The following is a 13,075-nucleotide window of genomic DNA, read 5'->3' as shown; positions in this document are numbered from 1 at the left end:
TTATAGATGGGAACTTGAAGCATGGACAAGTGATGTCTCTCATGGGACATCACTAGTTTTTAACATAACCAGGATTAGAAAATAAATCTCCTAAATTCCAATTCAGTTCATTTTATATTTTTTAAAAAGGTAATACATGCACAGAGAAAAAAAATAAATCAAACAATACAAAAGAATAGTAAAGATTAAGTTCCCTACTCCTGCACCCTCACTGCCTTAATTACCTTCCCCAGAGAGTATGTCAGTTTTTGACCAGAGATATTCTGAGTACATATAAATATATAACACCTTCCAAATTCTTTTTTTAACCATAAATGACAGTATACCACATATATTTTTCTTTTTAAAAATTATTTATTTATTTGGCTGCATCAGGTCTTAGCTGCCAGCGGAATCTTCATTGCAGCATGTGGGATCTTCCGTTGCAGCGCACGGGCTTCTCTCTACCACATATATTTTTCTGTACCTCACTTTTTTTTTTTTTACTTAATATGTCTTAGAAACCACTCAAAATCAGTAAATGTAGACTGCCTTATTTTTTTTGATGGTTATAGAATAATTTCATTTTTTTTGTTTTTTTTAACATCTTTATTGGAGTATAATTGCTTTACAATGGTGTGTTAGTTTCTGCTTTATAACAAAGTGAATCAGTTATACATATACATATGTCCCCATATCTCTTCCCTCTTGCATCTCCCTCCCTCCTACCCTCCCTATCTCACCCCTCTAGGTGGTCACAAAGCACCGAGCTGATCTCCCTGTGCTATGCAGCTGCTTCCCACTAGCTATCTATTTTACGTTTGGTAGTGTTCATTTTGTTTTAAAAAGAAGAAATGCCATTTTTGTTATAGAATAATACATGCATATTATTTTTTTATTATTTCCTTCTTTCTATTTTAACTGTATTTTCCCCAAATCTCTCTAATTCTATCCCCAAAACATCCCAGAATATTTTTATAAAGTCTTCTCCCTTCAGGTGAGTAGGTACACCCACAGCTGAAATCATGTACACACAATTCTAAATGCTGTCTCCTTTACCTGAAACTACATCATTAGCATTTCTCAGGTCATCAGGAATTCCTAAGAAGCACTTAATAACAGCAGTTGCCTCTGGGGAATAGGGACTTTTACGTTGTGTGATATAATTCATAGAATTCAGCAACATTTATATTGAATTTAACATATATATTTACATAACTTTTTCACTTTTTAAAAATCAAGAAGTTTTAAAATAATTTCTGAAAACTATTCTAATAGCTGTATAACCTTCTATTATATGTATGATAATTTCACCATCCCCTAATGTTGACCACATATGTTGATTCCTCAGTAACTTTTTCCCCATTCTAACTCAAACACTAGCCTCATCACAGATAATGCACCTAGAAGAGGTAAAGGAATACAGAAAAGCTGAAATTTGCAGTGTAAAAAAAAGCATATACACACAGGCACACCACAGACACAAGTATCAGAAAAGGGAAAAAAAGTTATTAAAATCATTCTGAATAACTAATTAACTAATAAAAGAAAACCTGAAAATAAAATGAAATCAAACATCTCACATAGAAAAATGGACCATTACGGCAATTCTGGCCACTGTAATCCCACACCTTTCCCCAATCAGCACTATATCTCATATCTAACCTATAATCCTCACAGGCCAATATTCCCTAATAAACTCCTCCAGTCCTGAGGTTCCTGGTGCAGTCTCTACCTTTACACTGCCCACCACAGACACTAGCTTAGAAACAAGATCAAGGGCTTTGGGGCTGAGAAATCAAGAACATTAATTCTAGGGTCAAAACAAGGTACCATGAAGCACAGTAAGACTGGAATACCCTTCACAGTTAACAATTATAAACTATAGACAAAGATATTAAAAAAACAAGTATTTCACATTATAGTCAAATTGTCAAAACACAAAGAGAGAATTTTGAAAGCAGCAAGAGAGAAGCAACCTGTCATATACAAATGACCCCCAATAAAATTAATAGCTGATTTCTCATCTGAAACATGGAGGCCAGAAGGCAGTGGGTAGGCATATTTAAAGCCCTGAGAGAAAAAAAAAAACCATCAACCAAAAATTCTATAACCAGCAGTACTGTCCTTCAAGAATGAAGGAGGAGAAATTAAGATATGCCCAGATAAACAAAAGTTGAAGGAGTTTGTTACCACTAGACTTGCCCTACAAGAAATGCTCAAGAGACCCCTTCAGGGTGAAATGAAAGGACACTAGACAGTAACTCAAAGCTACATGAAGAGGGACTTCCCTGATGGTCCAGTGGCTAAGACTCCGAGTTCCCAGTGCAGGGAGCCCGGGTTTGATCCCTAGTCAGGAAACTAGATCCCATGTGCTGCAACTAAGATCCCACATGAGGCAACGAAGATACCGCGTACCGCAACTAAGACCTGGTGCAGCCAAATAAATATTAAAAAAAAAAAAAAAGCTACATGAAGAAATAAAGAATACTGGTAAAGGTAACTGGATAAGTAAATATAAAAGCCTATATGATTTAAAGGACAAATGCATAAAACAATAATTATAAATCTATGCTAATTGGCAATGTATAAAAATGTAATCAGTGGTAGTAACAATATAAAGGGGGAGGAATAAAGATGTATAGGAGCACAATGTTTATACCCTATTGAAAACTTATTGAATAATAAGTTGGTATTATTCAAACCAGTTTATTTGATATTAAAAGATATTAATATGAAAAAGAATACGTATACATATGTATAACTGAATCACTTTGCTATACACCAGAAACTAACACAACATTGTAAATCAAGGATACTTCAATTAAAAACAAAAAGATATTAAGATAGCTTAAACAACAAGGTCCTACTGTATAGCACAGGGAACTATATTCAATTTCTTGTAATAACCTATAATGGAAAAGAATCTGAAAAATAATTTTTATATATAAATATATATAAGAATTTATATATGTAAATCAACTATACATCAATAAAAAATAAATTTAAAAACTTTTTAAATTAAAAAAAGATATTAAGACAGCTAAAGATTGTCAGGTGAATTATAGAAAATTATAAAATTATAGAAAATCCGATATAACTATAATACTTATTGCATACTTATTGGCCTAAACAACAAAAATATACTAACCTGGGATGTTCTGGTATATTCTTCATATAGCCTGTCATACTCTTTACTCTTTTCCTGATACTGAGAGTGATACTCTTGCAGTTTTTTACCTACTGCATCAATGTTATCTTCTTTTACCAACTGATCCTATACAGGTAAACAAAAGAAATAAAGAATAGGAAACATAAACAGAAGTATTTTTATATAAAGTTAATAAACACATACAACAAGCTATTAAGGAGTAGTAGCCACAAAATAAGTTCTAAAAATATCTTAAATCTTAAGTAGGAAATTTTAAACATCTAAATTTCTTCTTTTTTCTAACTGATAAGCCTGGTAAGTTAGAATCAAATGATGTTGTTAAATAATGACTTGCCAATTAGCTATCAAGAGCTTGTGTAATCATGGGACTTCCCTGGCGGTCCAGTGGTTAAGACTTCACACTTCCACTGAAGGGGGCACGGGTTCGATCCCTGGTGGGGGAACTAAGATCTTGCATGCTGCACAGCACAGCCAAAAAAAAATTGTGTAATCATACCTGTTGGTATCTGGACACTGGGTACATCAGCTTCACATCAAGTTTGGGATTGTACTGAGCAAGAGATTCATGATGATAGTGGCTAATGAGCTCCACCACAGAATTAAATGTCAGAGGATCAGAAAAGCCATATTTACCATCTCGATGATAGATCTTTATTAGCTTATTATTGCCTCCCTTCCTGTGAACAAGACAACAACTGTAGATTTTTTTCCCAAAAAATTCTATTGAAGTACTACTTTCACATGGAGATATGAAAGCTTGGTATTACATTATAAACAAGTTTTTACTATGTTAATGAAACTGGAATGGGTAAAAAGGCACATGTTATGTGTGTAGAAGTATACATAATATCATATTTTTTTAACAACTATTTCTTTTGTCTATAAAATATCTTGGTTACTAAAGGTCAGCATACTTACACAGCTTCCAGTATCAACAAATTTAGCAAAAATAATCACTAAAAAAAATCAAAACACAAGTAAATTGTATCTTTTGTTTATTTTCTGAATGAATTTTTAAATTTAAATTCTATATCAGGAAGAACAGGGACAATCTCTTTGGGATCTAAAGGTACGTGGTTGTGTGTCTGTGGAGGGAAGCAGAAGCAATCTCTACATGAAGGGGGATGATAACCATTTGTCACACATACACCAACACAGCACTCAAGGTTTTATTGTTAATGCACAAACATAATTAAGCTCCTTGAATGATTTATAGCTGAGTAATTAATCTAGCACCTTACATTATTTTTTCTTTTATATTTGCTTGTAATTCTTGGAAATGACTATTTATTTAGGCTATCACAATATGTAAATGATTCAACTGTCATTCAACTGTTTTACAAAGTACAGCTTTTGAAGAGTCATTTATATTAGATGGATGTAATCTGATGCTTGAATAGTTTAGACCACTTTTGCTTACTGAGTCATATCCAATGGTCCCTTAAAAGATAATTTATAACCAAAGCTTAAAATGGCAATGTTTTACAAGTCCCATAAGGTATAATCTAAAACCAGAGCAGATGTATTCATTATATCATAGCAAAATACTGCACCATTCCCACTCAACTGTTCTTATAGCAGAATGCAGACTTAATGGGGAAAAAATATGCTTCTGTATCTCTTTATGCCATGCCATTACACATGATAAATGAACCACTGGGATTTGTGAAAGGTCAAACACAATTGGTTTGAATCTGTGGATTGATTTAAATTTAATGCTCAGAAGGTCACTGTTTAGATGGATGAAGAACTATTCCTGTAAAATGTACATTAGAAGGACCACCTAATCATATGCAGTTTCTATAGGTGTATATACCCACAATAAATGCAAGCTGGTCTTTCTGCTAGAGAAAAGCTAAAAAGCACTCATTCATTCAAAAAAAACTTACTGAACATCTACTATGTGCCAGGAACTGTATGAGGCACAGTGGACATAATGATAAGCAGGCCAGATATAGTACATGCTCTCACAGAACTTCCAATTTAGCAGCATGAGGAATGTATCTCCATATTTATAAAGAGGATAAAGAAGTTTTCATTAAGATAGAACATATAAAATATACAACTAGATATATCAACTGGTATTAAGTCCTTTGGAAAAAAAATAAAGCAGAGTAAAGGGAAGAGATCATTCTGGGGGTGCAGAGATTGCTATTTTATACATGTTAAACAAGGAAAACCACTCTGTTCAGGTGACATTTAGCAGAGTCCTAAATGAATTGAGGGAGCTAGCACAGCAGATATCTGGGGGAGAAGTTTTCCAGACAGAGGGAACGGCAAGTGCAAAGCCCCTGAGGTAGAAGAAAGCTTGGCATATTCCAGGCACAGCAATGAGGCCAGTGATGCTGGGGCTGAATGAGCAAAAAGGAGAGTAGTGGGAGACAAAATAAAAGATATAAAACGAGCTTAGATCATTTAATAGCCTATGGGTCATCGTAATGGCTTTGGATTTTGCTGAGTAAGACAGGGAAACACAAGAGGGTCTGAGCAGAATGATATCATCTATTTTGTGTTTTAAAAGGCTCATTCTAGCTGCTAGGTTGAGGTGAGACCATACAAAGTGGGAAGGGGTAGAGTGGAAAGATAATCTAGGCAAGACATGATGGTGTCCTGGACAAGAGTAGTAGCAGTGGAGACACTGAGAAATGGTGGGATTCTGAATATATGTTGAAGAGAGAGCTGACAGGATATGCTGTGGCCTGGATATGGATATAAGAGAAAGAGACAAGGTAAAGATGATTTCAAGGTTTTTATCTTAAGTAGCCAGAACGGAACTGTCATTTATTGGAGTGAAGAAGGATATATAAAAGGAACACGTTTAAAGAGGAAAAAACAATTTTGTTTTAGACATGTTACATTTGAGATGCCGAGTGAACATCCAAGAGCAGAGGATCCTGCAGCCTATGTGAAGAATCTAAAGTTCAGGAGAAAGTTCTGGGCTAGATGTATAAAATCAGGAATTGTCAGCCTATAGATGTTATTTGAAGATGAACATAGTTGAATAAGAGAAAAGGTCCGAGTTCTAAGTCCTGGGGTACACCAATGTTTAGTGGTCAGGGAGATGACAAAGGAAACCAAGAGAGGGGAATTAATAAGTAAATGGTATCCAAAAAAAGCAATTTAAAAAAAAAGCATTTCAACAAAGAGGAAATAATCAACTGGGTAAATGATCTTGGGGCTTGGCAAAGTAGAGAATCACTAAGTGATCTTGACAAAATGGTTTCAGTGGAATGGTAAGGATGGAAGCCTGACTGGAATGGATTAAAGAGAATGAAAGAAGAGATAGAAGAAATGCCTATAGAGAACTGTCTTTAGGAATACTGCTGTAAATGGGAGCAGAGAAATAGGGAAATAGCTGGAAAGAGAAAGAGAGTCAAGGGAGTATTCTTTATTTACTATTCCTAAGTGAGAGACAGTATAGCATATTTATATACTGATGGGAACGGCTCAGTAGAGAGACAAAAACTGTTGATACAAAAGAAAGGACAAGATAATTCCTAGGGTGATGTCCTTGAGTAGGTTAGAGGGATGGGATGGGATCCAGTCCACAACAGGGTCTTGGACAAGGACATGAATGGAACAGGAAAAAGGCAGAGTATTTACATTCATGTTGACAGCTATAGCAACAGGAGCATGATGGAATTATGGCTTCTAACTGCTTCCATGTCCTCAGAGAAACAGGAAGCAGCTTGTTAAAAGGGAAGGAGGTGGGTTGTTGATCTGAAGAGAAAAAAAAGAATATGTGAAATTATCATCTAGGAAAAGTGAGAGAGCAAATGGATTGCGGAAATGCAAATTCAGCTGGGCAGTACTAAATGCCCACTTAAGATTAGCAGTCACAAAGTTAATGTGAGACCAATCAGCATGATGTATTTTTCTCCACATTCAGCTGCCCAGGTATAAGCAAAAAATAGATGGAGAGTTGAATTTAACAAGTGTTGGAATATAGTTAGACGACTACTATGAAGGGAGAGAGGAGCAAGTTTGGAGAGAGGATATATTCACAAGGGTAACTTTAATAGTGGACCATGGACCCTAAACAGAGAAGGAGGGAAGTAAAGACATGAAGGAATTGTGGTGGTGGATTTTTAATTATGCCTCTCCCTCACTTGAACAGAAGAATCATGCTATTCCTTCTTATATCCTAGCACCTGGCCCAATGCCTGGCATATATCAGATTCCTAAAGATTTGTTAACTATCCAGATTTTCTATAATAAATACTATTTGCTGATTTTTTTAAATGGTTACTGAATTGAAAAACCTCTACTTTCTCATCACCTACTCTCTGCAGTCTGACTTCACTCTCATTCCTCTCATTTGAGGGTCACCAAATTCAGACTCTGCTCACTTCCTCTATCCCAGGCTCAGATTCTTTGCAGTGACTGAAATTTCCCTACTCCCTTCCTTCCCTCCATCTCCACTTCCTTCTTAATATTTCATACTCCCATGACCTCTAGGACATTACTCTTTTCTCTCAACTCTTAGACTGCTCTTTCTCTGCCTCCATCCTGCTGCTAAACACAGTTATTCCCTAAAAAAATTTGCCTTCAGCCTCTACCCATTTTTTCCAAAATAAACTCTTTCTTTAAAATTCCAATTATTCTATATAGATGGTACCTGAATCTTTTTCTGGCCCTATACTCTCTCCTAAGCATTAAACCTAAATTTCTAGCCATATTCTAGATATTTTTTAACCTGGAAGTTCTGAAGCAGCTAAAAATCAACTGCTCCTGGCTCTCCTATTTCTATAAATGGCACATTCATTCTAAGCCCCGCAGGGGTCAAACCAGTCACTTTTAACTCCTCCTCAACCTCATACCTTTTCTATTATCAAATTCTTTTAGCTCTTAGCTCCACATTGCCTCTTACTTTGATTCCTCAACTCCATTCCTAGAGCCACCATCCTACGTAATAGTTCATTTAATCTTTCAATCATGTCATTTTCCTGCTTGAAACCTTTTATTAATTTTTTTTGCACTTAGAAATAAATTTCAAATTCCCTACCATGGCTCATCAGGCTCTCTGCACTGGGCTCTTTCCACTTTCAACTTCATCTCCTACCACTCTGTGGTTCACACTGGAAGCCAGGCACAGCAGTCTCTGCATTCATTGGATCCACCAAATCTTTCCAAAATCAGTGTCTTTGCATTTTCTGTTCCCTCTCCCTGGAACACTTTTCTGGCTGGCTCTTTCTAATCCTTCAGTTTTCCAAAGTCATATCCTCAGAGAGGCCCTCCTGAAAACTATGTGAAATTCCCTTTCCTCATATTCTGTTATCAGATAACCTTATGTATTCCCTATATAGCACTTCATACACTGTGAAATTATCTTTTCTTTTTTTTATTGAACTAAGTTGATTTACAATATTGTGTTAGTTTCAGGTGTACAACAAAGTGATTCAGTCTCATTTCTTTTTTGGCTGTGCCTCGCAGCTTGCGGGATCTTAGTTCCCCAACCAGGGATTGAACCCAGGGCCATGCCAAGTCCTAACCACTGGACTGCCAGGGAACTCCCTCATTTCCTTTTTACGTGTTTATTTTGTCTCCCTCTCCCCCACTAATACCCCTTCCCAAATATAAACACTATAGACAAGAGACCATGTCTGGCTTGTCCATCATTTTCTTTTCCTAGAACAATGTGGGCACTCAATAATATTAAATGATTAAAGAATAAATCTAATTCTGGATGATCATTCCCTCTCAATTAATAATAGCCTTTTAACTCTTTACTAGTCTCTATCCTTTTTTATTTTTTTCTATTCAAATATGGTCTGATCATATAACTTCCCTATTTAAAAAATGAAATGGGGGACTTCCCTGGTGGCATAGTGGTTAAGAATCTGCCTGCCGATGCGGGGGACAGGGGTTCAAGCCCTGGTCTGGGAAGATCCCACATGCTGCGAAGCATCTAAGCCCGTGCGCCACAACTACTGACCCTGTGCTGTAGAGCCCGCAAACCACACCTACTGACCCCACGTGCCACACCTACTGAAGCCCATGTGCCTAGAGCCCATGCTCCGCAACAAAGAGAAGCCACTGTAATGAGAAGCCTGCTCACTGCAGCGAAGAATGGCCCTGCTGGCTGCAACTGGAGAAAGCCCACGTGCAACAACAAAGACCCAACGCAGCCAAAAATAAATAAATTTTTTTAAAAAATGAAATGGTTCCCCCTCCTCCCTATGATAATAAACACAAACTCCAAATTTTAGAATTCAAAGCCCTCTTCAACATGACCCTTTTCCAACCTTCTATCCCCTACTGCTTTTTCCTCTTTTCAAATGTTACCCTCTAGCCAAATGGGATTGCATCTCACAGAACAGGACTCTATAGTTCCTCACCTTCATATTTTTGTTCCTATTGTTACCTAATCCTGCAAACCTTCTCTCCCAACTTTCTACATATCCAAATCTGTTAGGAGGTAACTATGAAATATAAGCAAGAAGATGGTGGCTTAGATTTGGATGGTAGAGAAGTGTGAAGAGATTATGGATGTAGATTTGGAGGTAGAGTTGGCAGGGCTCGTTTAATGATGGCTTGGATGTGAGGCTGAGGGAAAGGGAGGAAAAAAAAGATTTGTGGTTCTAGTAACTGTAGAGATCGTGGTTCTGCTTCTGAAAAAAGGAAAGACTAGAAGAGAAACAGTCTGGGTAGAGGAGATGCATTAGAAATCAAGAATTCTGCTTTGATTATATTAAAATTAGTATGTCCTCTAGTTATCTAAGTAGCAACTGGATATATGCATCTGGAATTCAGGAGGTCAGAGCTGGAGATAAGGTTTATGAATCATCACCACGAAGCTGTATATTAAAGCCATGGGAGAGGACAAGCTCACCTTGGGAGAATGGAGAAAAGGAGGCCCAATTCTGAGCCCTGGGATATTGAGCAAAGGAGTTAGGAAGGAAATTAGGAGAGGGTGATGTCACAACAGCCAAGACAATAAACTGTTTCTAAGAAGAAGTGTCTATGACTAATGCTGCTAAGAGGTCAGGTAAGGTAAGAAAGAAGTGGCCATTGGTTTAGCTGTCCGTGTAGAGTAGTAGAGACAGAAGCCTGACTGGAATGGGAAAAAATTAAGTTGAATGAATCACTGTAGAACACTAATTATTCCTCAGCACAACTGAAGTCCTAAGGTATTAATGTCTTTACTAGAAACTGATATAAACCCCAAATTTCTAGCATAAAATATGGGATTATTTTTCCTAAAGATACTAGGCTGGAAAGGCAACAAAGAGACAGATAAGTCTGGATTTGAACTCATCCTCTGCCACTTATAAGCTAAGTGTCTTTAGGACAAGTTTCTTAACAAAGTTAAGCTTCAGTTACTTCATCTATAAAATGGAAATATTAATAATACCTACCCCATAAGGTTGTTTTGATAAATAAATAGATATTGAATGTAAAATGCTTAGTACAAGGAAGTGGTTATTGTCACTATTGTTATCATTATTCTTTTATTTAGATATTCCTTTAAAAAAAAAATCACAAGACTTTACTGCCCTTAGGCTATGTTAATTGTTAAAACTGAATGTGGAAATATCTAATACAGTATTCCTAACCTATTTAAATATACATCCCATCTGGGCTTCCCTGGTGGCACAGTGGTTAAGAATCCGCCTGCCAATGCAGGAGACACAGGCTCGAGCCCTGGTCCGGGAAGATCCCACATGCCACAGAGCAACAAAGCCCATGCATCACAACTACTAAGACTGCGCTCTAGAGGCCGCGAGCCACAACTACTAAAGCCTGTGTGCCTAGAGCCCATGCTCCATAACAAGAGAAGCCACCGCAATGAGAAGCCTGCGCACCGCAACGAAGAGTAGCCCCCACTCACCACAACTAGAGAAAGTCCGTGCACAGCAACAAAGATCCAACATAGCCAAAAATTAATTAATTAAAAATATATCTATAGGGCTTCCCTGGTGGTGCAGTAGTTGAGAGTCCGCCTGCCGATGCAGGGGACGTGGGTTCGTGTCCCGGTCCGGGAGGATCCCGCATGCCGCAGGGCGGCTGGGCCCGTGAGCCATGGCCGCTGAGCCTGCGCGTCCGGAGCCTGTGCTCCGCGGCGGGAGAGGCCACAACGGTGAGAGGCCCGTGTACCGCAAAAAAAAAAAAAAAAAAAAAAAAAAAAATATATATATATATATAAAGTTTTTTAATAAATATACATCCCATCTTTGTAAATATAAAGAATGATACATCCACGTTATGAGATTCTAATACGCCCACATGGATGGCATGATATAGGCTGAGAATTGCTTTATCTTCTACATATCCTCATCAGCCTAATCTATGTTGAGTTTAACTCTCTGAAGTCTGTTATTGGAGGCGTGGATTCCCAGCACATCATTAATAACCTTAGGCTGTGCCCATGACCTCTCCTTCACTCATAAGGTCAACAGTATATTTCTTACTCATTACATTTAGGGATTTTAAGCCTTTCTGTCTTATTGCTACATAAAAATAAAAACTGTTGCCTTTTTAATATAACATTTAAATATTTAAATGTGTAGAAAAAGGACGGTTAGCCAAACTAAAAATTATGTATCTAAATTAAATAAAAATATGAAAAAATTTGTATGTAAAGATTTAAATAAAATACAGGAATCTTTGTATACCCAGAAATAAATAATCCTAGTAGAACCCTAGCCAAAAAATACTCACCGCAGAGTCAAAGTGTAATCTCCCTGCATTTTTGTTGAGGCATCTCTGACCAAGAAGGTACCGTCTGGCATGTCCCGTAATTTGTCATTTACCTCCTCCCTGAAGAACAGAATTATAGGAAAAATGAAAAAAATGTAAGTGTTGGTTGTTCTTCTCACATATTATCACTAAGACTAGTTGGGAGGTAGGTACGTCTAAGGTTATAGAATCATGGGGGCTGCCAGAGGTCATTTAGTTCCTCCCCGTAGATATTTCTTTCTGTTTTGATTTTTGGTGTTATGCAATCTAAGGAAGGGTATTTGATTTTTGAACTCTTCCAGGTTTCAACTGTCTGTAGGGAATAGTGTTTCCATTAAGCCTTTAGGGCTTCCTTAGGCAGGTATGAACTTGTAGAGTTTCAGGAAAAAACAACAGCTGTTTAGAAAGAAGATTAAGTTTAAGCAACAGTGGCAGCTGGGTCAGATCAGAGTGTGGATAATTTACTTAGTTCACAGCCTTTAATATAATATTCTCCAATTTGAATTTATACTGATAACAAATTCCTTCTGCAGAGCTGGTTTAGGCCTTTAAGGAACAACACTAGAAGACTCAAAGAAAATGGCAGAGCATAAAAGAAACTTGAATTATAGAACCACATGGTCTTAAAATATAAATTACGTAGTATTTAAATATAACAGATCCTTTTATTGTACACTGCTAAAATTTAAATTTTCTGATCAATTTGAATATGAAATATATTAAGTCTTCCTTAAAAAATTAAATAAGGAGGGGCTTCCCTGGTGGCGCAGTGGTTGAGAGTCTGCCTGCCGTTGCAGGGGACATGGGTTCGTGCCCCAGTCCGGGAAGATCCCACTGCCGCGGAGCGGCTGAGCCCGTGAGCCATGGCCGCTGAGCCTGTGCGTCCGGAGCCTGTGCTCTGCAGCGTGAGAGGCCACAACAGTGAGAAGCCCGCGTACAACAACAACAACAACAACAACAAAAATTAAATAAGGAATTACCATATGACCCAGAAATTCCACTTCTGGGTATACACCCAAAGAACTGAAAGCAGAAACTTGAACAAACATTTATACACCAATGTTCACAGCAACATTATTCACAATAGCCCAAAGCTGTAACAATCCGAATATTCACCAAAGCCAAATGTCCAGATGAATGAATAAATAAAAATGTGGTATATACATATAATGGAATAGTATTCAGCCTTAAAAAGGAAATTCTGACACACGCTACAACATGGATGAACCTTGAAGACATTATGCT

General features: G+C 37.2%; 1 protein-coding gene across 2 annotated transcripts in view; it reads right to left on the bottom strand.

Moving 5' to 3' along the window:
• Positions 1-13,075, bottom strand: part of PIK3R3 (phosphoinositide-3-kinase regulatory subunit 3) — an 85,325-nt gene that overhangs the window by 23,628 nt on the left and 48,622 nt on the right. For both annotated transcript variants that reach the window (XM_012539060.3, XM_049702598.1), the window contains exons 4-6: positions 11,813-11,911; positions 3,648-3,828; positions 3,131-3,256 (exon numbers count right to left, since the gene is read on the bottom strand). In XM_012539060.3, coding sequence (XP_012394514.1) covers positions 3,131-3,256; positions 3,648-3,828; positions 11,813-11,911 — 406 coding nt within the window. The remainder of the gene's footprint in view (positions 1-3,130; positions 3,257-3,647; positions 3,829-11,812; positions 11,912-13,075) is intronic.

This window comes from Orcinus orca, chromosome 1 (assembly GCF_937001465.1).
Source record: "Orcinus orca chromosome 1, mOrcOrc1.1, whole genome shotgun sequence".
NCBI lineage: Eukaryota > Metazoa > Chordata > Mammalia > Artiodactyla > Delphinidae > Orcinus > Orcinus orca.
Note: the sequence above shows the minus strand (reverse complement) of the source record. Positions and strands in the feature narration are given on the sequence as shown.